The sequence below is a fragment of the Loxodonta africana genome, chromosome 10 (assembly GCF_030014295.1).
Source record: "Loxodonta africana isolate mLoxAfr1 chromosome 10, mLoxAfr1.hap2, whole genome shotgun sequence".
In the NCBI taxonomy this organism is placed as follows: domain Eukaryota; kingdom Metazoa; phylum Chordata; class Mammalia; order Proboscidea; family Elephantidae; genus Loxodonta; species Loxodonta africana.
Window position 1 is genome coordinate 102,595,084 of NC_087351.1, and position 24,585 is coordinate 102,619,668.

General features: G+C 46.6%; 1 protein-coding gene across 13 annotated transcripts in view; it reads right to left on the reverse strand.

The window, feature by feature from the left end:
- FOXN3 (forkhead box N3) overlaps positions 1-24,585 on the reverse strand; it is a 460,304-nt gene that overhangs the window by 264,815 nt on the left and 170,904 nt on the right. For 9 of the 13 annotated variants that reach the window (XM_003408814.4, XM_064292850.1, XM_023546473.2 and 6 more), the window contains one exon: positions 988-1,544. In XM_003408814.4, coding sequence (XP_003408862.1) covers positions 988-1,530 — 543 coding nt within the window. In that variant the 5' untranslated portion in view covers positions 1,531-1,544. Of the gene's footprint in view, positions 1-987; positions 1,545-1,813; positions 5,645-6,427; positions 6,540-14,360; positions 14,893-14,940; positions 15,244-24,585 lie in introns of those variants that run through there. The other 4 variants (XM_023546469.2, XM_023546470.2, XM_064292849.1 and 1 more) reach the window with 4 other exon arrangements.

A 24,585-nucleotide genomic window follows, 5' to 3' on the forward strand; every position in this document is an offset into this window, starting at 1 on the left:
TCGTGATAAAACTTTAACGGATGAGGAGTTGCTTCTTATGAATGGGCAGGGAAAGTGGTTTGTTGAGATGGACTACATTCCTGGTAAAGATGCCGTGAACACTGTTGAAATGACACCAAACGATTTAGAATATTACATAAACTTAGTTGCTAAAGCAGTGCCGGAGTTTGAGAAGACTGACTCCAATTTTGAAAGAAGTTCTACTGTGGGTAAAATGCTATCAAACAGTATCACGTGCTACAGGGAATCTTTAGCAAAAGGAAGAGTCAACCAATGTGGCAATCTTCACCGTTGTCTTATTTTAAGAAACTGCCAGTCACCTCAACCTTCACCAACCACTACCCTGATCAGTCAGCAGCCACCAACATCGAGGCAAGACCCTCCGCCAGCAAAGATTATGATTCACCGATGGCTCAGAAGATGGCTAGCACACTTTAGCAATAAAGTATTTTTTAATTAAGCTGTGTACATTATTTTCTTAGACATAATGCTATTGCACACTTAACAGACTACAGTATAGTGTAAACATAACTTTTATATGCACTGGAAACCAAAAAATTCACGTGGCTCGCTTTATTACGGTATTTGCTTTATCGCGGTGGCCTGGAACCCAACCCACAATATCTCTGAGGTATGCCTGTACAGGGTCAGTGGCTGCCCTTGGAATACAGATTTTTACTTGTACTTTAAAACCAAAGTGACCCGTCCACACCAAGGGACAATGCCGAAAACCAATGAAAGTTGGCAAGCCATTGTTTTGTGATTACGTACCAATACTACAATGGGGAAACCCTCGATGTAAAACGAATACTAAAAATAGTATCTAATCTGTTTCGGGAAAGGGACTTGCTTTACAACTATCTAAGTGGATTAAATTAAATTAAAAAATTGCCTATTTATAACTGCTACTTCGGTATGCTGAATGTACAGTCCTTAAAGTTTTTTTTTTAACGGAGAAAATTTTAGTTCCAGACACAGATGGCTTACCTGACTCCTCTCTTTGTCCACTTTCTTAAAACACTTATTCAATGACAAATTATGTCTCACTGAGTTTTTCCACCCAGTAGGTGCATTTGCAAAATACGGAAAATGTTCCAAGATCCAGTTGTAGATTTCCTTCACTGGCAGGCGCTTTGTCGGGGAGTCCTCGATGGCCATAAATATGAGGCAGCTAAAGGAGTAGGGGGGTTTGCAGTTGGGGTTCTGCCTGGCATCGTAGGGCATGTCCGAGTGGGCAGGTGACGGGGGGGTGTCATCGTCCAGGTCCTGGACGGGGCTGACGCTCCTGAGAACTGACTCCCCGAAGCTTTTCAGCAGGTTCTTGCTCTCGTGCAGCCAGTTCAGGTTGGTCAGCTCTTCATCTTCCATGGCCCCCTCTTCTAATCGGATATCAGGCAGAGGAAAGTCAAGGTCATCGTCTTCCTGAAGAGCCTTGGACAAAGCGCTGCCCCGGTAACACGGACTCAGTCCACTGGAGACACTAATTCCTGAGCTTTCTGGCTTCTTACTGGGAGGCATGACTGGACCCATTTACGTGAAGGCTCCTGGGAAACACATTTGAAAGAAAAGAGGAGTTGGTAAAATGCGCAAGAGAAAGGCAGCTTGGCCCCTCCTAATCCCCAGAACCCCCCCTGCCACATCTACATACCCCGCTGCATAGGAACATCACCCATGGTTCCCACACTGGGCAACACAAACCCACAATTCCACCCCAGGGAGATGGGCTACCAAGGAAAACTGGTCCGTACTATTTCATTTAGCACAGTGACCTGAAGCCCCTTAAATGAGATAAGATTCAAAATGTTTACTGCACCTTTAACGTGCAAATGGAGTCCAGGAGTGGTGCAAACAATTCAGGCACTAAGCGCTAACCAAAAGGTTGGAGGTTCAAGTCCACCCAGAGGCACCTCAGAAGAAAGGCCTGAAGATCCGCTCCAGAAAACTCAGCCATGGAAACCCTATGGAGAACAGTTCTACCCTGACACACATGGGGCTGCCAGGAGTCAATGTCAACTCCATAGCAACTGCTCATGTGCAAATGCACCAACGAAAAGAATGGAAAATTTCACAAGGCCTTCTTTCTAGATCTAGGAAGACTCACTGTGACGCTGGGCAAGTCAGTTATTTCTTGGTACCTCATTTTCCCCGCCTATAATACATGAATATATACACAGGAAAATTCTTTCAAGCCTCATGATAAACAGTACAAAACATGCGCAATACACAATTCCTGCCACCTTAATGCTGTGTTCGCATTGTTTACACACGTTGATCCTTCTGGAGGGAAAAAAAAAACTGTAAATTTTAAGCCAGTTGTTTCAGATTAAGTTCAGCTGTTTCCATTTGAAAACCATCACAACTGCCTTGGAATTAAAACTGTGGTCACAGTGAGTATCGATTTTGTAGTGTATTTATTTGATTTTCTCCTCCCTCCCCCCAACCCCAGAAGTCATGGCCAAAAATTCTGCAACTTTAATTACATCGGGCAAGCCTACAGAGCAATGACAAGGAATTCTGTAGAACTAGAGGAAGAAATACATTTAATTTTGCTCGCACACTACACCTAAAACAAAAAAGCCAGTAAGTTCAGGCACCACACAAGCAATTGGGTTTGTGAAGACAGCCATTAAGTGAAATTAAAATGAAGGCAAAAAAGTCCGAAGCACAACTGGCAACTGTAGGACAGAAAGGCAAGTAAGTAAGAATCGCTTTAGAATCCTCTCCTCACCCTAATCTCCTGCCTCCAACCCCATTTTTATCAATGACCTAGAACGGGATGTAAAAGAGTATCTGATGAGAACAGAAAAACGAGGGGGTGGCAAGTCCGCAGACAGAATGATCTGCGCACATACAAAGCGTGGTCAACCGTCTAGAATCCAACGTTAGAGTCAGAGAGCAGTAAAGATAACGAAAAACGTCTCCTACTCTCTGGTGGTAGCCCAAAAACAATGTGCTTGGTTTAAAAAGTACATCTATGGGTTTCTGTTTCTTTGTATTTCTCTGACTGAGACAATCAAGCCATCTACCTAGAGAAATAAATAAATAAATAAACCCATTAAAAGCAAAGGCATGATCATTCCAAGGCTCCGAAAGTCCATGATTAACATGGCATCTATAAGAACTGCCACTTCTGCTAAGGAAGCTCTAGAATGGAATTCTAGAAAGCAAAATGTGGACCACTGAACAGCCCACCAAGGGTGCCTATGAACTACAGCACCCTCACTCTTCTGAAGGTAGACAAACACTACGCAACAATAAAGAACAATGGTAAATCCATGTAACATCTCCCAACATGGGTGAATCTGAAGGGCATTATGCTGAATGAAATAAGTCAATCACAAAAGGACAAATATTGTATGAGGCCACTGTTATAAAAACCCAAGAAAACGTTTACACACAGAAAAAAACAATCTTTGATGGATACAAGGGAGGGGAGGGGAAGGAGGGGAAACCACTAAATAGATAGTAGACAGGTGTCAACTTTGGTGAAGGGAAAGACACACACCATACAGGGGAAGTCACCACAGCTGGACCAAGGCAAAGTCATAAAAGCTTCCCAGACATATCCAAACACCTTGTGAGACTGAGTTACTGGAGCCGAGGGCTAGGGACCATGGTCTCAGGGGACATCTAGGTCAATTGGCACAATGTAGTTCATAAAGAAAATGTTCTACATTCTACTTTGGTGAGTAGCATCCGGGGTCTTAAAAGCTTGTTAGCAGCCATCTAAGATACATCTATTGGTCCCATCCTGTCCACAGCAAAGAAGAATGAAGAAAACCAAAAACACAAGGAAAATATTAGCCCAAAGGACAAAAAGACTACATGGACCAGAGCCTCCACCAGCCCGAGCCCAGAAGAACTAGACGGTGCCGGGCTACCACCACTGATCGCTCTGACATGGATCACAATAGAGGGTCCCAGACAGAGCAGGAGAAAAATGTAGAACAAAATTCAAATTCACGAAAAAAACCAGAGTTACTGGTGTGACAGAGACTGGAGGAACCACCGAGGCTATGGCCCCTGGACACCCTGCTAACTCAGAAGTGAAGTTATTCCGGAAGACCACCTTTCAGCCAAAGACTAGAAGGCCTATAAAACAAACAATAACACAAGTGATGAACGTGCTTCTTAGTTCAATCAAGTATAGGAGACCCAATGGGCAACACCTGCCCAAAAGCAATGACAAGAAGGCAGGAAGGGACAGGAAGACTGGACAAAGGGACACAGGAACCCAGGATGTAAAGGAAAGGGGGAGAGTGTTGACACACTGAGGGGACTGCAACCAATGTCACAAAGCAATTTGTGTATAAATTTTTTAATGAGAAACTAATTTGTGCTGTAAACTTTCACCAAAAGCACATTAAAAAAAAAAAAGGTAGACAAACAAAACTTGCTCACAGAAAGCATACTGGGGAGCCCACTGGAGCAGCTATGATACACAACTCTAAGGAGAGAAAACTTCCAGTGGACCACAAGTCAGCCATCCAGAAACCCCAGGTTCATCTACAAAGGGATGTATTTTCTGTCAAATGAGGAGGCTTCCTTTTAAAGAAAACATAAGCTGGCATCTTTAGGTTTAGGGATATGATGAAATGCAGCTCGGTTTGCTTTTTACTTCTTTATGGACACACAGTCTGGCCTTATAACTCTCATAAAGTTTTCTCAGATCCCATCAGAAAACCTAATTTTCTGATAACCAGGAATATCCCCCACAGAAGAGTACAAATGAGAACTCCCACCCAGCCACTGAAGCCAACTTTAGCTCCAAATGAAAGTTTTATGTCTCCTAAGCTTCCAAACAGGAAAATTATATCATGGCTGACAGTAAAGTAATTTAATTGCACTGTTGCTATGACAACCTGCTGCTCTCTTTCTTTTTAATTTGCTTATTTGTCAGTAGCTTCCCAAAGGAACTAACACGCTATTCTCCATGTTTTCTTTTGTTTTAAACAAACACTGGCAGCGATGCGGTTCTATTGGAAAACTGGCACTGTCAAGAAAAGAGGACCGCTTGCATCATTTCTCTTTGTGTTTCAGCCCCCCCATGCCAACTGTTAACGGCACCCCCATAAAACCCGCATTTTATAACAACAGGACAAAGAGCTGCTGATCTCTACAATTCCATTTAAAACGCAGTTTCCAGAAACCACAGCTGAGGAGTTTTCCATTATTATACTCCACATAATTCGCCAATTCTTTTCTCCTCCAATTTTACGGGGGGTGGGGGGGAGAGAAAGTCCGGGTCACGTGAGTCTGCAGTTGGGCAAACATTTCTTAATCTGCTGCCAAAAAGGTCGCTCCACTAGATTCGTAAATGTTACTCACTGGTGACCTCCTTACACATTTTCAGTTTGTTACTGGCTATGTTTCACTCACCCACACACACACACACACACACACACATCCTCTGTTCGTTTTTTCATGACTTGCTGTGTGTTGTGATTTTTTTTTTTTTTTTCCATTTTCACGGAGAAAATGCAGCAGCAAAGCTAGTTTTTTGTTTTTTGCCCGCTGTTAGGTCTCCAAATAACTGACAAAGCCATGATCGGCCCAGCTCTGAACAGATGTTCCATGTGAACTTTGCAAAGTTGAGAAACCCTTCCCGAGCCGGGCTGGGCAGCCGGTTTGTGGGCCGGGGAGCCTCCCCCAGCGCACGCGCGCGCACGCACGCGCCCCACTCGCGTCTACTGTACTTGTCAAAAACATTTCAAGGGGACCTGCGGAAGCGCCGATTGGCCGCGGCCCGCGTCCATCAGCGGCGTTGCCAAGCAACGGGGAAACTGCTCTTCTCCCCGTATTCAGGGCAATTGGGAGCTCGCATACCTTCACTGCTGGTCAGATGTCATAAACCTTTTATTGGCCGCGCCGCGGCGAGCCCTATAAACAAATCAATACAAGTCCGCCGTCCCCCAACTTCTCCAGGGCCCAAGGAGGGGTTCCAAGAGGCTCTGGGCGAGGGGGGCCTGGCCTCGGGGTACTCAGGAGACGTTCTTGCCGGTGCCAAGCCTGCACACTTTTCTTTTTGTGTGTGTGTGGGGGCGGGGGGGGAATCTTTGTTAGGAGCCGGCTTCTCATCTTGGGGTCGCCCCTCGATCGGCACCCCCGCCCCGGGCGCAACGGCTGGGATCCCGTCCTCCAGGGACAATACCAACTCTGTCCCTTCGGCGTCTTTTTGGAAACCGAGGCACCAGGACGGAGCCTGCACATCGAGGCAGGAAACTCTGCGGGCCGGACAACTTCTCGGCTCGGGGTCCTCGTCCCCCCTGGGCAAGGCCGCCCGCGCCCTACCCCCAGGAACTGCGGAGTCCCTGGTCTTCTGAGCGGCGGATCGTCTCCAGGAACGCCTCGGACGAGTTGTCGCCGAGCCTCCACCCGAGTCGCCCCAGACCCACCGGGGCCCGGGCGGGAGCGTAGCCCAACTCACCTGGCCGGAGCGGGGCACGGGGGCGCCGAGGCGCCGCTGCCCTTTAGCGGGAGCCGACAAACTTTGGCGGGGCCCGGCGGGCATCGCTGGGTGGCCCCGCGGAGGGCGCGCGGGCGCGGCGCAGCGAGCCCGGCGCGGCGGGCGGCGGGGGACGGCCGCGGGCGCGGGCGGCAGGGGCGCGGGGGTCGCGGCGCGGCATGGGACCTGCGGCGTCCGCCGGGCGCCCGCGTCCTCCCGCCGGCCCCGCCGCTCTCCCCGCCCCGTCCCGCCTCCCGCTCGCCTCCGCCGCGGCGCGTCGGGCCGGGGCGCGCCGAGCGGCGAGAAATTGTTTCCACTGCAAACAAAAAAAGGCGACACATGACCAGGCAGGAGGAGGGGAATCGCAGGGAGGAGGGAGGGAGGGACGGGGCGGAGGGCGGAGGGAGCCGGAGAGAGGGAAAACGTGGGCCGGGCCGCCGGCGCCTCGGGCGCGGGGCGCGCAGCGCCGGGGGTCCTGCCCGCGCCCTCCGCCCCGGGCCTGGGCGTCCCGAGGCGCAGCCGAGGCGGAGGCCGGGCCGGGCCGCGCGACTCGCCTCCTGTTCTGTGGGCCCTTTGGACCCGGGCGGCTGCGACCGTGGGTGGTGGGGGCAGGTGGGGCCGGCGGCGCGCGGCCTGTCCCCTCCCCAGGCTCGGGCCACACGGGCGGGCCGGCGCTGCGCCGCTGGCAACGTGTCGCCGGAACGAACGCTCCTACCCCATCCGCATGCCTTACATGGCTCGAAAGTAAAAATAAAAAGAATTACTATGCAGGCGAAGCTCGCGAGGGGCGGAAAGAGATTCCAATTCTCCCAAACTAGGGCTTCCTAGTGGGACGCCCAGGGCCCTCCGGAGCCCACTGCAGCGCCCACCTCGTGCCCATGGAGGAAAGTCACAAAGGCATCGCCACGTCCCACCCAGGTGACCCCTTCTCATGTTGTGTGTCTTCCAAAGGCAAGAGGGTGGCCGTTACCAAGCAAAGGCCTGTCCTAGAGGGATGAGGCCTCTCCAGTGGTTTGTGTTCCATGCTTGAGCCGCATTCGAGGCCTTGAGCGAAAACAAGTCTCATCTTCCCATCTGGGGTGTTAAGAACCCGACTGACAACTCCCGTGGCCACGCAGTGACCAGCAAAAACACCACTCCAGGTCTAGACACCTTCAGACAACCACCCACTACTACCTGCACACCAACCAGCTGCCTTTGGAGAAAAAGAAAGGGCAGGGTCCAATAGGACACCCTGCTGGTGACCTAAAACATGATTGCACAACACTCCCAAGTAGGGATTCAAAATCGGTAGGTTCTTTTACAAAGAAGAGGCCCTGGGCACTTCTCCTTTTATGCCCACCTGAGCCTGTAGAGAGGTGATTCTGAGCTAAGGAAAAAATGCAGAAAACCCAGTGAGAAGGTGTGGAATGGTCTTCCTCAGAAACCGCTCTGGCTTGCATGCCCCATTCAACCTAGCCACAGGGGAGAAGGATCCCACAGAGTTTCGGAATTTTTTCATTCCAAACAATAAAGCTTGAACCATCTGAGACACTCCTCTTAGTAAAGCAAGATGGTGGCAAGTCTTCAGCAAGGGCCTGCCTTTCAGACTCCCTGAAGGCCTTGCTACTTACCAAGAGTATGGCAAAACCTGCCCAGGCCATGATTCAGAGAGGGAGGCCCAGGGAAGCCTGAGGGCTTCCAGTCTATGCCTTTTTTGTTACTCAGTACTTGATGTAACCAAGGTCACTGAGCTAAAGGTTCAAAGTGGGAGAGACCAACTAGATCATCCCTCAAGTCTCAACCCAGAGAGTCTAAGGATCACAACTCTTGGGTCTCCTGCAGCTAAGTCTAGTGAAGGTCCCCAGGTCCCAAGCCTCCATCAGGGCATCTGTTGAGGGTGCTAAATCCACCTGAAGAACCACCACTATCACTGGCTGCAGACTCTAGTTTGACTCATGACCACCTCATGTGCATCAGAGTAGAACTGTGCTCCATAGGGTTTTCAGTGGCTAGAAGTAGGTTTTCAGAAGTAGATCACCAGGCTTTTCTTCTTGGGTACCTCTGGGTGGACTCTAACTGCCAACCTATCGGTTAGCAATCGAGCACCTTAAGCATCTGCACAATCCAGCATCTCTCAAGGTCCCCATAAACCTTTGTGCCAGTCCCCTGCCATCCTGAAGGGGATGAAACGGCCTGCACCATCTCCCCTTCCATCACCAGTTCCCCACCCTCCCCGCCCCCAACAAGCTAGAAATCTCATTACATTACAGTCTTGGCCCTCTTCCTTGGAGTTCAAAAGAAGAGGTAGGAGCTGAAGGTTATTGCACATGGAATATGTCATTCTTAAAACTCTCCATGCAGGCTCTTAGCTTCCAGTGTCTGAACTAGTCATCCTAGGTGAACTAAAGCTTAAAGACCTAGCAAGCCTTGGGCCAAGGGAAGCCATAAAGCTGACTCAGAGGAATGCGCAGGGTGGGGTAAAGTGAGGCAAGTTGCCTTTAATTAGCTCGCCTTTTTTTTTCCCTGTGTGTTTTTGGTCTCTTGTATTCTCAAACACATTTCTTAATTTCTCTCTTCCATTACAAATGTGGCAAGAGATGTGAGAAGGTGTCACCCTGAAAAGGAAGTGGTGGACAAGCCCTGACTGATGGGGAGAGCCAGATACGCATGTCTGTCTGGCTGAATAAGGAATCCAGACCTTTGCTGAATGCCAAAGGAGGGCTGAGTGCAGCCTCTTCCACCTTGTAAAGCCACAAGGCCTCAGCTCTGAGACATGCTCCCTGACAAAAAGGTGCAGGGGTCAAATTAGTTTAGGGACAACCACCTTCTCAGTCCCTTTCTAGAGCTTTCAGAAAGTACACAGGTGTCTTTAGACTCTAAGAAATCCTGAAGAAATAGGTTGAACTGTTTAAACCACTGTCTTGAAAACATGTTTGACAGCAGAATCTTACATGTGCCCATTACTTAACTTTGGAAAGCACATATTTCCTGACTAGGGACTTCATGGACCTTTCTGTAGACTGCCTCTTCCCCATGAGGCCATAAGCTGTAGAGCAGCAGGACTAGTATCTATTTTCTGCAGCAATGTGTGGTGGTGTTGGGTGCCCTCGAGTCTCATGGCGACCTTATGTGTAACAGAATGAAATGTGGCCAGGTCTTGCGCCATCTCCATAGTTGTTGATATGTCTGAACCCATTGTTGAGGCTATTGTGTCAATCCATCTCTTTGGTGGTTTTCCTCGCTTGCAATGACTTAGCCCAGTGCCTGACACACACAGAAGACACTCAATAAATATGCACTGAATAAATGAACTGAAATCTGCAACAATGTAATTAGGAGGATGTTTGCTGGGACATCATTTAAAGTCAGTGGACCTTGGAAATTGCTGAAATAGGCTCGGGGCACATAATTATATGGACCACAGTGGCCCCATGCTCTCTTTGTTCCCTCCATTTGCAATTTCCGGTAGTTTTAAACGAAGCTTTCCCTTTTCTGAATCATTTTCACATTCTGATACACTGTACATGTGATACCTTTTGCAAACATTTCATAAAGTAAGAGTTTTGGGGAAAATGCATGTTTGCAAAGCTTTTCACAAAATGCCCTGAAGTCTTTTCAATCAGGAGGGACAAAACAGTCCCTTTCTGAAACGGTTGATAAGGATAACAAATAGGATGTCCTATGTCGCGAGGTCTATCCTCTGGCTCTGGCTTTCAATTTAAAGGTTTTGAGTATCAAACTCTCTCTACAAAGGCATATGTGGGCTCCATTATGAGGGATAATGCTCTCAAATTAAAAATTTGTGAGGGAGAGGAAATACTTGTTCTCTATTTCTGATTGTTTTTCTGTAACAAATTATGCTCATGCTAGATGTCGTTAAGTCAGTTCTGACTCATAGCGACCCTATGAGAAGGAAACACTGCCTGGTCCTGCACCATCGTCACAATCATTGCTATGTTTGAGCCCACTGTGGCAGCCACTGTGTCAGTCCATCTTGTGCAGGGTCTTCCTCTTTTTCGCTGACCCTCTACTTTACCAAGCATGCTTATGAGAGACCAAATGTGGGTGCACCTTGTTTTTTCAAACCAGCTAGAAAATCTACACCCAGCCCAGGCCACGCTGGCTGGCCAGAAACACTCCTGCTTCTCCTGCCCTCCTGAGGTTACTTCCGATAGCTAGCACCCAAGAGGAGGCTGCCACTCTCTGAGCTCTCAGACCCCATTTATTTATATAACCAACACTTACATTTTTTTTTTTTTTACATAGCACTTTCTCGGGGCCAGATGGTATTCTAAAGCTTTACAGATGTTTACTCGTTTCAGGCTCCCATCAACCCATCAAGGTAGGTACCACTATTATTCCCATCTTACAAATGAGGAACCTGAGGCACCGGGAGGTTTGGCTACCTGCCCAAGGTCACATAGCTGAAGTGATGGGGATGGGATTTGAACCCACACAGTCTGGCCCCAGACCTGACAGTCATGTTCCATGTAGGAACCAAGAAAGGCTTCAGATCAACCCACAGCATTTGGCTGCTGCTTAGAGAACTTCTTAGGAATCAAAAGCAGGAAGGATGGAAGCAGTGGGGCTCAAAGGAGGAAACACTGTGACAAGGAAATAAAGGAGGAGGAAGGAAAAGGGAACTTTAAAACTGAATGGAAAGGCACTACTTGCAAAAAACCAAAGTTCACCTTCTATGTCACAATTAATGGGTATGGTGTATCATTGCTATGATGTGATATTGTAATCCACCACCCATCTGTCAGTTTGTCGTACTGTGGTGGCTTCTGTGTTGCTGTGATGCTGGAAGCTATGCCACCGGTATTTCAAATACCAGCAGGGTCACCCATGCTGGGCAGGTTTCAGCAGAGCTCCCGGAATAAGATGAGGAAAAAAGGCCTGCCGATCTACTTCCAAAAATTCATCAGTGAAAACCCTATAGATCACAACAGGATATTGTCCAAGACTTTGACTAACTTACTCTGGGTGTGTCATCAGGAGGGACCAATCACTGGAGAAGGACATCATGTTTGCTACAGTGGAGGGCCAGCAAAGGACCCTCTCAGTGAGACAGACTGACACCATAGCTGCAAATACGGATGCAAACATACCAACGATCATGAAGATGGCACAGAACCAAGTAAGGTTTCCATCTGTTATACGTGGAGTCACAATGAGTCAGAGCCAACTTGATTGCAACTAACAACAACAAATTATTGTCATAAAAAAAACTAGATACTGAGAACCAGACTGTAAGTGCCTTGAAAGGCAAGAACCCTGTCTTATGCTTCTTTTCTGCTCATAGCATCAGGTACAGTGGTAATCAAAAATACAGATCACTTAACAGAAAAAGAAGTGTGCTCCTGTTTATAATCCTCCTTCTCTCTCACCCTGGTATCTACTAACTCTACAGATTAAACACCCATTGCCGTTGAGTCGATTCCAGCTCATAGCGACCCTATAGGACAGAGGAGAACTGCTCCATAGAGTTTCCAAGGAGTACCTGGTGGATTAGAACTGTGGACTTTTTAGTTAGCAGCCGTAGCACTTAACCACTATGCCACCAGGGTTTCCACTATGCAGATTAAAAATTAGTCAAAGAAAAATAGCATCATCAACGCTTTCCACCTCTAAAGTTTTCAAGAGCTTTTATTTTCCTTTCTCCAAGTGAGTACAGCAAGTACCACGGTCTCACGGGTTTCTGTGGCTAAGCCTGCCAAACTCTCGACTATGCCAAGAAATAACTTCTCTCATTTTTCATTTTCAGAGGGATGTGAAAGAAAACAATCAATTCCTCTCTTTCAGATTGTCTTTTTTAAACAAGGTAAAAGCTCCTAAGCTGATGAACTCTCTGGCAAACGGCACATGGATTAAAATATCACCGGCATGATTTCCCTGCTGTACAAAGTTCTGATTTGGAGATTAGCAATTTATTCAATTGATGACAACAGCCAAACCTGAAGCAGTCTCTTCTCGATTGGCTTAGCGAAGTTCACCAACACCTTTCCGTTTTGAAACCCCCATTCTTTCCAAAAATAGTATTTCTTATGCGTTTAATATTGCAATTCAGGTGCAAGTAAAATGTGCCCCTAAATTGTGAAGCATGACTTCACGTGACTGCTCGATCTCACAAGGGGTGGAGGCTGGAAAGGAAATAGCCAAATGGATTGCTAATTCTCAGTCTGTGGGGCGCTCAACAGCACCTCATTTCTCGGTTACTCAAAGACACATGACTCTGACTGATTTCAAAGATTTGGCCCCCAAACAATCAGGCGTCCTTTTTCAGTTGGCAGTTCTTCCAGAGAGGAATACTGAGCATCTTTCCTACATGCCTCACACAGGGCTAGGCCAGCTGTCTAACAATATGGAACCCGGAAGAGGGTGCTGCCCACGTTGGTGACGGCAGCCATTAGTGCCTGTTGCTCAAAGCAAAAGTCAGAAAGACCTCAGAAGAGAGGCCCAAGAGCTTGGCTGAGACACCCCTGTGCAAGCATCTGTCCACCATGAGTGCCAGCAGAGGCCATCCAAGGGCCAAGGTGGGCATGGACAGTGTCTTGGACTTCCTGCTAGAGTCCACTCCCCAGGAGTCAATGTCAGAACTCTCTGCTGGCTATCTAGGCCAGGTTCAAAGGGGGGATGAATCTCATGATATCCTTTCCAAAGAAATCCCACCTGCTCTTGGCATGCCCAGGCTCGTCTTCCCCGCATACCAGCCGCCCAGGCAAGTCTGCAAGGGCACAGCAAGGAGGCAGCTGCAACAGTTCGCTTTCTTGCAGTCATTTGGCCTGGGGAGAGGTTGAGATGGCTGGGATCTCAAAAGGTCATCTTGTCTACCCCTCTGTAGGCAAACACGTGGTTTTCTTTGGCCCTGGAAATTGTCAATTCCATTGCATGGCAACCCCATGGGTTTCAGAGTAGAACTGTGCTCCATAGTGTTGTCAATGGCTGTGATCTTTCAGAAGTAGATAGCCAGGCCTTACTTCTGAGGCATCTCTGGATAAATTCAAACCGCCAACCTTCCCATTAACAGCCAACCATGTAACCATTTGCACCACCCACATCATATTAGTGTTCAGAACTGTAACAATGCAGACTTACTCTGAAGCATCCTTCTCTGTCCAGACTCCATGAACATCCGCTTCCCTGAAATGCCTGCCACCACCACCCGAGAGCCTCGCTCAGCTGCTTTACAGCTACTCCCCAGCTTGCAGCTTTTGAATAACTTGAATATCAAACTAAACACAAAGGGTATGAATACCCAGTAGTTGCTAGAATGCTCATTCCAACCACATTATTCTCTCTGGCAGACACAAGTGAATGATTTTTTTTTTTAATCCCCCCAGAACTCTTCATTTAAATTCGGGGTGCAGAAGGCTTCTGTAGTGTGAGAGTTGCTGGGGCAGCCCAGGATGGGAGAGGGAAGGTTTCCATGAAAGACAAAAAGCCAGTGCAGACCTGCAGGGAAGCAGGCTGCCCTGCAACAAGGCAGCCAACTGCCAAACTGTCATTTTGTTCGGCGGCTGAACAGAAGGCTCATGTAATGACAACCACAAAACTCATTTAAAGTCTGAAAAGGTGACTAATGAGCTCATTCATGCTGGCTATAAATTATTCACTACAACACTGATCCCACTCAAGACAAACAGCAAAGTAAACTTTAAACACAGACATCACAGGCCTCCAAAGGGGAACAAGTTACGTCTGTAAAACTTTTCACAATGAGAGGGATACTTGTCTTTCCTGTGTCTATTGTTACACTCATTCTTCTGTTTACTTTTTTTTTTACGGCCTTTAATCAAGTTTAAGCAGACACAGCTGTTACACATTTATTCCTCTGTTGCGTTTTTTTTTTTTTTCTCCATTAGTTATTACGAGCAATCACGATGCTCTAAAAATAGCAGCAAATTATATTCTCTAGAAATTGAAGGCTGACCTTAAAATGAAGCCCAGGTCTTCAGAAGAAAATTCATATGCACATGTTGGGCGAGAGACAGCAGTCACAAAGGCGAAGTACAAATCCCCAGCATTTTTCTACACTTGGAAAGGTTCTCAATTTGATTCCAAATTCGCTTTGGTTCCAGTGGAAACGGGTTGTTTCAAACCCCTGCAATGTGGCACCTGCTTTAATGGTCATGTCTTGATTAAGATTTTCATTAAAACTCAATCTGTCATGGAGTAAAAGCAGTAATGTCTTACGCAGGCTTTTCAGCACAGATAAACACAAGAGCAGGTTTGGTGAAGACCCACCACACTGCTGCAGAGTACTTTCGGTTTCCTGTTTAATATTAAATAAAGAATTTGGGCTTTTCTGTTTTTCTAAACTGTGCCGTTTTGCTACTACTGTCTCCACTGAATGCATTATGACTGTGCGGATAAGGAGGCCCATGTTTTTCAAACCTTTTTTTTTTTATCTTAGTCTCTCTTTCCAAAAACCCAGTAAGAGTTACTCGTTTAGAGCCTGTTTAGTAAATTTTTTTTTTTTTTTTTCAAATAGCCCCCAAAGAAGTACTTACATTAGCTCTTGGTCAAATCAGCGAACATTACGTATTTTTAAACTGCTTTGAATACTTTGAAAAAGAGCCACAGAAAACACTCACATTCGAATACCACCAGATGGACGTTCTGACTAACCAAAAGTGAAAGGAGAAAGGTTTGAAGCAGAGTCAAGCCCTTGCACACACAGGAAAAATGAATGGTCTTCGGCTGGGGAATTTTGCATAACGTCTGAGAACTAACACGGGGAGGCAAGTTAAGACCCAGGCTTCAGCTTCGGCCTGAGACCGGGCCGAGGTCCGTCTCCATTTAAGGACAACCTCTCGCCTGGCTTTCACAGTTTCTTGCACAGGAACTAAAGGCTTGTCCAGCCATTTCTGTTGTCTGAACTGCAAAGCAATTTCTTTTTTTTTTTTTTTAAGTAGAGAAAGAGGAATCCTGCAATATTTATAGCAGAGTACTCTGCCACCTGCCAACAGCCATCCTGTCGGTCTTCATGGACGTAGCGTATTTTTATTCATGTTTTCTGTATCTAGTAAGAAGCCATTCTTTCAGTCCTCCCTGTAAGAGTCCTTACAGTGGTGGCTACTGTTGTGGTTGTTCTCTAATCAAGCGACTTGGGACTTAAAACTCCAATTCGAACCAAAGACAGGAAAAAGTCTGAAATGGCATCTCGTTCAGATCTCAGCTGTTGCACAAGTCTCCGTGACTGGGTTCCTGTCCACCTCTCTGTGGAAGACCCTCCTCCCCCCGCCCCCAAATAAACCCACCACCGTGGAGTCAATTCCAACTCGTAGCGACCCAGTAGGACATAATGGAACTACCCTATAGGGCTTCCAAGGCTTTAAATCTTTACAGGAACCAGACTGCTATATCTTTCTCCCAAGGTTCAAAGCCAAGCAATTAACCACTGTACCACCAGGGCTCCTTTTCTTTCTGGAAGGTTGGGGGCAAAACACTGCTTTGAAGTGAGCCACGTTTTGGGTCCTTCCCTACAAAAGAGTCCGACAGGCGGAGTTCCCTTTTCCTTCATTGATGGGAAACCTGGCACACCCAGAGACCCATCCTGAAACCATCTGGCTCCTGATTTTCCCCAGGAAGGACCAAAGGTGATGTCAGTCTTGCCTGAGGACGTTCAAGGTACCTGAACAACAGTCAAAAGAAAACAATGAACACCCAGTACTTCGATCCAAAGAATTATCAAACATACAACAACCGGTCAAATGCTTCCTACACACCAAGCATCGTGCCAAGAGCTTTACCTGCCTTATTTATTTCATCCTCCCATGCCCCTTACAAGGTAGGGTTGTCCCCATTTTACATATGAGGACACTGAGACTTAGAGACGTTAAGCAATTTGCCCATGATCAACAACTAGTGCTCATAGAAAAACCAGGTGCTGTTGAGTTGACTCTAACTCATGGCGACCCCATGTGTGTCAGAGTAGAACTGTGCTCCATAGGGTTTTCCGTGACTGATTTTTCACTGGATGGCCTGAAACTCCAATCCTTCAGTTAGCGCCGAGTGTGTTAACTATTTGCAGCACCCAGGAACTCCAGTGCTTATAGAGGTGAGATGAAAAGTTAAGACCCCCTAGTTTATTTTGCCTGCAGAGCCAACTCTCTTACACACTACACTCCCCTACCTATTTATACTCTCCAAGATCTGATTTCCAAGAATGTTAACTTGGTGCCTAGAATCTACCTCCCGGGCTTCTTCTCCATAGTTTTTGCTTTATGTTATTTATTTTTTTGGTTTGGGTTTTGCATAGCATTTTTCTAACAGGCTACAAAACATGAATACCTCTTTCCACTCTCACAGGCTTAGTTCCTAATACTCACATAGACATAGACACCATTGATTACATGGGCAAATATATATACAACATACTCAGAGATCCAGGGCAACGCCCCAACATAGCTGGTTACACACCAGCACACTGTGCTCCTATCTGGGTCTTACAACACAAAGGTTTAGAAGAAAGCTCAGGACAGCTGACGGCTCCAAAGGCCAAGCTTGAGACCTCCGTCTACTCCCATTTCTCATCCAGACCCTCAGAGGAAACAAGCAGCTGTGAAGTTGCCCGAGGCCACTATAGAGCAATTTACTCTTTCTCCACTCTCCACTCTGCTCGTCGAGAACACACTCAATGAACCCTTTTTTAGTAATCTACTACCACAAGGCTAAAGATCTGATGATTTCAATTCAAGCTAATACTTCCAAAGCAGACATTTGACTAGACACAAACTGTTTCTTTTATTCTTTGCACACAAAGTTAGGTGGTAACTATCTGCCAGTTTAGAAGCAACATTGACTACCACACCAGAACTGTTTGTCAAAAGCTACTCTGTATTATCCACCACTTGTCTGTCAGTTTGTGGTACTGTAGTGGCTTGTGTGTTGCTATGATGCTGGATGCTATGCCACCGATATTTCAAATACCAGCAGGTTCACTTATGATGGACAGGGTTCAGCGGAGCTTCCAAACTAAGAAGACTAGGGAGAAGGACCTGGTGATCTACTTCCAAAAATTAGCCAGTGCAGACCTTATGGATCACCACAGAACACTGTCCAACTCGCTTGCTTTGGACACATCATCAGAGAGAAACAATCACTGGAAGAGGACATCATGTTTGGTGATGTACAGGGTCACCCTCAGTGAGTGGATCAGAACAAGAGCCGGAACGATGGGCTCCAACATGCTGGGATTGTGATGATGACACAGGGCTGGACAATGTTGCATTCTGTTGTACATGAGGTCACCATGAGTGAACTCTACAGCAGCTAGCTACGACATTTTACGCAAATAACGTGCCCCCAGAGGTATTTTCATAAGTGTGGTATGTTAATTTTTTTACGGCAACATGTGGAAGAGGATTGGCATGGCTGCACTTGTGAGTGGTGCCTCTGGGGGGGGCGTGGCCGGCAAACAAAGGCAGAGGCGCTGTTATTTGCATAAAAATATGGTATCTATCTATCTACTGAACAGTAAAGAGAATAAGGTCAAGGCACAGATCAACTTAGGCCAACTCTGTAAATGCAAAAATTAGCCAGCCGTGATGAGGATACAGTGGTCGTACTACTAATCAGATTAACTTTGTTTTCCATATATCTTGGTCACACAAACCCTGTATTCTTAAGATTGAGGACATAGGCTCCCTTAGCTCACTGCTGGAAACCCTGGTGACTAATGGTTAAGTGCCACAGAACCAAAAGGTCGGCAGTTCGAATCCACCAGGCGCTCCCTGGAAACTCTATGGGGCAGTTCTACTCTGTCCTATAGGGTTGCTATGAGTCGGAATCAACTCGATGGCAACGAGTTTGGTTTGGTTTAGCTCACTGCCATCTCCCAAATCCATGTTATTGTCACGTTCATGGTGGCACTGCCAAATAGATTTTGGTACCAAAGCCAGGGAGCTCAGTTCCCTCACAAGACCACCCCTAGACGCATCCTTAAAAGTTTTCCTGGTGCCGCTATGGAAACTTGTCTCAAAACTACCAAAAGGCTCCATAAAAAGTGGATGAAGTAGAAAGTTGAGGTCTGTGGTTTCATTCTTGAGAAAACCTCAGCTATCCACAGGGATCTGATTCCATTGCCAGTTAGAGGAATTCTCTGGTGTCTGCCAACACCAGCTCCCTCTGAATCCAAATTAAACCTCTCTGGCTTCCTGGTGACACCAGCCCTGTAGCAGAGCCTCCAATGGTTATACTAAGAAAACTAAGCCCTGCCCAGACCTTGCTGAGTCTGAATGAACGACCACGTTGGGTTAGGTGCACAGAAGATACACTTCCTAAGACAGAGCAGCTTTCATACACTGTTTCCTGGGGCTCCTCCTTCAAACCAACCATTGCTTATTTTTCTTATCAAAGTCAAAACAACTCATGGGCAGGAAACAAGTTTCTAAGGCTGACTGCCCTGACTTTTCATTTAATCTAAACCAAAACCAAACCAAACTCGTTGCCTTCAAGTCGATTCCAACTCATAACAACCCTATAGGGCAGAGTAGAACTGCCCCATAGAGTTTCCTCTGTTGTGTCTACTCCATACCCAACACTGCCCCCTACTCTCAGTCTTGTGGTTTGGGTGGGACCCACACATCCCCAGCTTTGAGATGCTAGATTGGTTGAAAATGGGTAGGTCCAGCCAGGACTTGGTACAGGAGGCAACACATTTCCTCTGTCGCTATAAGACAATCTGAGTTGACTTTTCTGTCACTTGCAACCAAAAACATCCCAACCAGTAGACATGGTAAGTCAGTGGCCAGGCTTGTTTATTGACTCCCTGTCCACCACCATTTCTGCCACAGTTAAGTCTTTAACATTACCATATTTGGAGAGAAAGCACGATTTTGACAAGTTAAATGGCTGGACTTCATAAAGAATAAAAAGATTTGGGAGAAAATTACCAAATTATATGTTATCATTGATCAAAGAGCACTTGTGTAAATGTGACCATGTTAGGAGAGTATTATTGACAAATGGAGAATTCATGAGTGGAGATTAACCATGGAGAATTCTTGGTTGATGGAGGACAGGCTGAACAGACAGCTGTATTTAGAACCTGAGGGAAAATATGACTCCCACTTAGGTCTCCAGCTTGAGCTGGAGCTGGGCCTACTCCCACCTGGCAGGGGCACACTGCCTCATCTTTATATGCCTAAGTGCCCAGCCCAAGGTCAGAGGCTGATGGTGGGATGATGATGGTCATAATGGCTAAGTTTATTGAGTGGTTACTGCATGACAGACACTGTGCTAAGTGTTTTACTTGCTTATTGTCATTGAACATTCCCAATGAGCAACGTGAAGTAGACTGAACAACAGAGACAGTTAATGAATGATGTTGAATAGATGACTGTTGTATAAATTTAACTAATTTGAAGATTATATTCGGTGTGGATGAGAATATATCCCTTAATAATTGCAAAACTATAAAATTAAACAAATCAAGTGTCCATAAAGATTATATATATTGTTATTGCTGTTAGCTGCTGTCAAGTCGATCCCCAATTCATGCTGACCCCGTGTGTTACAGAGTAGAACTGCTCCATAGGGTTTTCTTGGCTGTAATCTTTACGGAAGAAGATTATCAGGGCTTTACTTCCATGGAGTTGCTGGATGAGCTCTAACTGCCAGCCTTTAGATCAGCAGACAATCACAAACAGCTTGTGCCACCCAGGCTCCCGATATGAAATATATGTGTGTATATTTTTTTTTATATAAACATATAGAGCCCTGGTGGTGCAGTGGTTAAGAGCTCAGCTGCTTCACATTTTACCATGGCCTCCACCAGACTGAGTCCATTACAACAAGATGGTACCCAGCTACCACCACTGACTGCTCTGACAGGGATCACAATAGAGGGTCCTGGACAGAGCTGGAGAAAAATGTAGAACAAAATTCTAACTCAAAAAGAAACACCAGACTTGCTGGCCTGACAGAGACTGGAGAAATCCTCAGAGTATGGCTGCCGGACACCGTTTCAGCTTAGTAATGAAGTCACGCCTAAGGGTCACCCTTCAGCCAAAGATTGAAGAGGCCCATGAAACAAAGCAAAACTAAAGGGGGACACCAGCCCTGGGGCAGGGATTGGAAGGCAGGAGGGAACAGGAAAGCTGGTAATAGAGAACCCAGGGTTGAGAAGGGAGAATGTTGACATGTCATGGGGTTGTTAACCAATGTCATAGAACAATGTATGTACTAACTGATGAGAAACTAGTTTGTTCTGTAAACCTTCATCTAAAGTACAATAAAAATAAAAAAGAGCTCGGCTGCTAACCAAAAGGTCAGGCATCATATCCACCAGCTGCTCCTTGGAAACCCTATGGGGCAGCTCTACTCTGTTCTATAAGGTGGCTATGAGTCAGAGCTCATTCAACGGCAATGGGTTTTTGGTTTTATATATATTTTATATATACACATACATTGCAATCTAGTTCACATTTATTCAGTACTAAGAGGAGGATTTACCATAAAATATTGGGGAAACTATTGAGGCCCCAGCAATGTGCTAAATGAGTATCTTTAGTATTTACAATTAGTCACAAGAAAACTTAAAATGCCCTGAAACCTTAGAGCTCAATAACGAGTTTTGGAAGCTAACTTTTTTTTCTAAGCTATCAATAAAAAAAATTAAAAATCCAGCCAACCAGGCTAGAGGAATAAGTGCATATTCTTACCATTCTCTTTAGAGAAAAGGGCATTCCAAACTCATTGTCTTATGAAGAAATGATCAAACCATATGCAGCCAAAAAAAGTACCAAAAAAGTAATACAGAAACATGTCAAAAGGCTGGTTAATAATATTTTTTTTTCTGAATTTTATGATGCTTGGGTTGTCAGCTTTTTAAACATATACTTTTTTGTGCTTTATTTTCTCATTTGAAATAAATGCTCACTCGTACACCTGGTTTTGGTACTGGTAATTTTACATTCTTAAAAGAAAAAAAAAAAAGTTGCCATCAAAAAGATTCTGACTCCTGGTGACCCCATGTGTGTCAGAATAGAACTGTGCTCCATAAGGTTTTCAATGGCTGATTTTTTGGAAGTAGATTGCCAGGCCTTTCTTCCATGGTGCCTCTGGGTGGACTCAAACTTCTAACCTTTTGGTTAGCTGACTCCCTCTCTTACAGAGGGCCCCATATCTACCCCCATGTCTACCTGCTATGTACTGGGCTCACAGCTTTACAAGGATTATCTCCTCTGACTCTGCCAACAGCTTTTAGGGGTAAGTAGTATTTTTTTTTTTTTACTATTATCCTCACTGTATAGATGAGGGACCTGGACCTTAAGGAGGTTATAACAACCTGCCGAAACTGACCCAGCTAAGGAGCGGCAGAGCCAGATTAAACCCAGCAGTTGGATTCTGTGGACTCCTAACCAGATAGCCAACCTGTCGGGCCAGTTCTGCTCCTTAGCCTCTCCACCCCCTACCCACCCAGGCAAGAAAGGACAGGGGCACCCCTTCTCCCAAGGAGGCTTGTCTTCCCGGCTAGGTGTGGCTATGGCCAAAGCTTTCAGGTAGGGCTCACAGGGCTTTGGGATAAGGGGGTGACTCAAACCTGTTGAGCAGAGCGACCCCCGATGTCAGCTCACTGCAGAGCAGGGGGCTCTACCCTTGTTGACCCGCAGCAGTGGGACCACGCCCTGAGTCACCTTTTGGCCACAACCTCTTAGTCATTAGCCTTTGATGTTATTTCTGTCTTAGGTGATGCCTATTAGACTGCTGCAAGACAGAAACCATGGCAACAATGGGTGCACATGTCCAGGCCACAGAGAGAGCTGAACACCGGCCTCTTCAGGGGCAAACACACAGGGCGCTGGTCTGACCAGGCAAAAGGAAGCCCTGGATTGGATGTTAAGTGAGAGCGCAGCTGAGACCCCCTCTTTCCGTCCTCTTCAACCCTCCTCCCAAGGCCTGATCCTGGCCACCTTGCCACCCAAAACCCCCCCATAGCCATCGAGTAGATTCCAACTCCTAGTGACCCCACATGACAGAGCAGTACTGCTCTATAGGGTTTCCAAGGAGCGGCTGGTGGATTCAAGCTGCCAACCTTTTGGTAAGCAGCCAAGCTCTTAACCACTGCACCACCAGGGTTCCACCTGGCCACCAGGACACCTAAACAGGGCCCTGCTTTCCCGTCTCCCAGATGCCTTTGCTCTTCCCCAATCTGTTGGAGGAGAGCTGGTGGCTCTGCAGTTAAAGCACTCAGCTGCTAACCAAAAGGTTGGCGTTTGGAACAAGATACCTCCAGTCAGCTTCCTAAAAGATTATAGTCTTGGAAACCCTATGGGGCAATTCTACTCTGTCCTACAGGTACCCTACAGTTCCAAACTGACTGAACAGCCCTGGGTTTGGTTTTCCCAGTTTGAACCAGCTTGGCCCTTGCCCCAGTCTGAGCCTCTGTAACAACAACAATGACAACATTCAGAACAACAACAGTCGTATCTGCATAAAGCTTTGTGTTTGATGAACTGGCCACAGACTCAATTCACCAGAACCCCACCCTCACAGGGCCTCCTCCCCAGCTACCTGGGCCTGCCGGAATCTGTCTTCCCTGCTCAGAAGGAATGGACCTGCTCTTTTTTGTGCTGCTCATTTTATGCTGAAAACAACATCACAAGGCAACATGTGATTTACCTCCTTGGGGCCATGATTAGCTGTGCCAAGGGGAGCCCCCAGGACCAGGGGAACACAGTGCCTTTCTCTACTATTAAAAATGGTAGACAAAATGGTATCTACTATTAAAACGGTATGACTGCTAATTATCAGCACTCTGGTTCACCCCACTAGCTAAAGCAGAAAGGGCCTTCCCTCTGCAGGGTTAACCAGCAGGTACAGGATCGGGGTATAGGTATGCAAAGTCCCAGAGAGAGGCCTGGCTCCAAACCTGCAGGGCTTGGCAAGTACCTGAGTCAACATATCTAAAGAAATAAAGCACCCTCCTGAGAGAAGGAAGCGGCGGAAGTGGGTGGGGGGGAGGGGTACTACAGGGCCTTTACAAAGGTGAGACCCAGAACCCCAGCCTGGCCAGCCTCTTCGCTGACCATTCTGCAGACTAGCAGTGTTAACCCTGGTCTTGAGGTTCAGGTCTCAGCAACAATGGCATCTAGTTGCACAGAGGGCTGTGGCCAGGTGACTTTTGCAATGGTACTCAACACTCAAATCACGCAACTTTGCCATCTCCATTCCCATGCTCACCAAAAACACTTTCAGGAGGCAGGAATACTTCACTGTAAACGAACACACAGACTTTCTGACTTGTTCCACCAATCACGTGAGCTTATGCAACAGACCCACCCTTGAAAAACAAGTCTGTTCACTGAACTGAAGTCAGTTCCTGGAGGTCTCCTTCATTGCACCCAACACTGCTGCTGGCCACAGTGACCCACTGGGAAACACCCAGGTCTTCTAAGCAAGCTAAACAGACATGCCCACCACACATGAAGAGTTAGAAACCTTTGCTGAGTGAGAGGTTGACTGGGTTGGATCCATCTGCTCTGGAAAGCAATGAATCCATTAGAAGAAATACCAAAAAAAAAAAAAAAACACCAAACCCACTGCCATCGAGTCGATTCCGACTCATAGAAGAAATACAGCTTGGGCAAATCATTGGATCTCTGTGCCCATCTAGTTATCTAGCACTGCTCTAACAGTGCCTTAGTGCCCTCACCTGTAAAATGGACAATATAATACTAGCTACCTTGTATTGGCATCAACAAACAAAAATTTATTCTCTCACAGTCCTGTAGGCTAGAAGTCCAAATTCAGGGCATAAGTTCCAGGGGAAGGCTTTCTCTCTCTGTCAGGTGTAGAGGTGGGTCCTTGTCATCACTCTTCCCCTGGACTAGGAGCTTCTCGGAGCAGGGACTTTGGGTCCAAACGATGCGCTCCTCTGGCACTGCTTGCTACTGTCTTTTATATCTCGAAAGAGATTGGCTTAAGACACAATCTAATCTAGTAGATTGAGTCTTGCCTCATTAACATAACTGCCACTAATCCCAACTCATTAATATATGCCAAAAAAACTCATAGAGATAGGATTTACAACACATAGGGAAATCACATCAGATGACAAAATGGTGGACAATCACACAATACTGGAAATCATGGCAGATACTTTGGGGGGACATAACTCAATCCATGACGGTGCTTTAGTGCCCTCACCT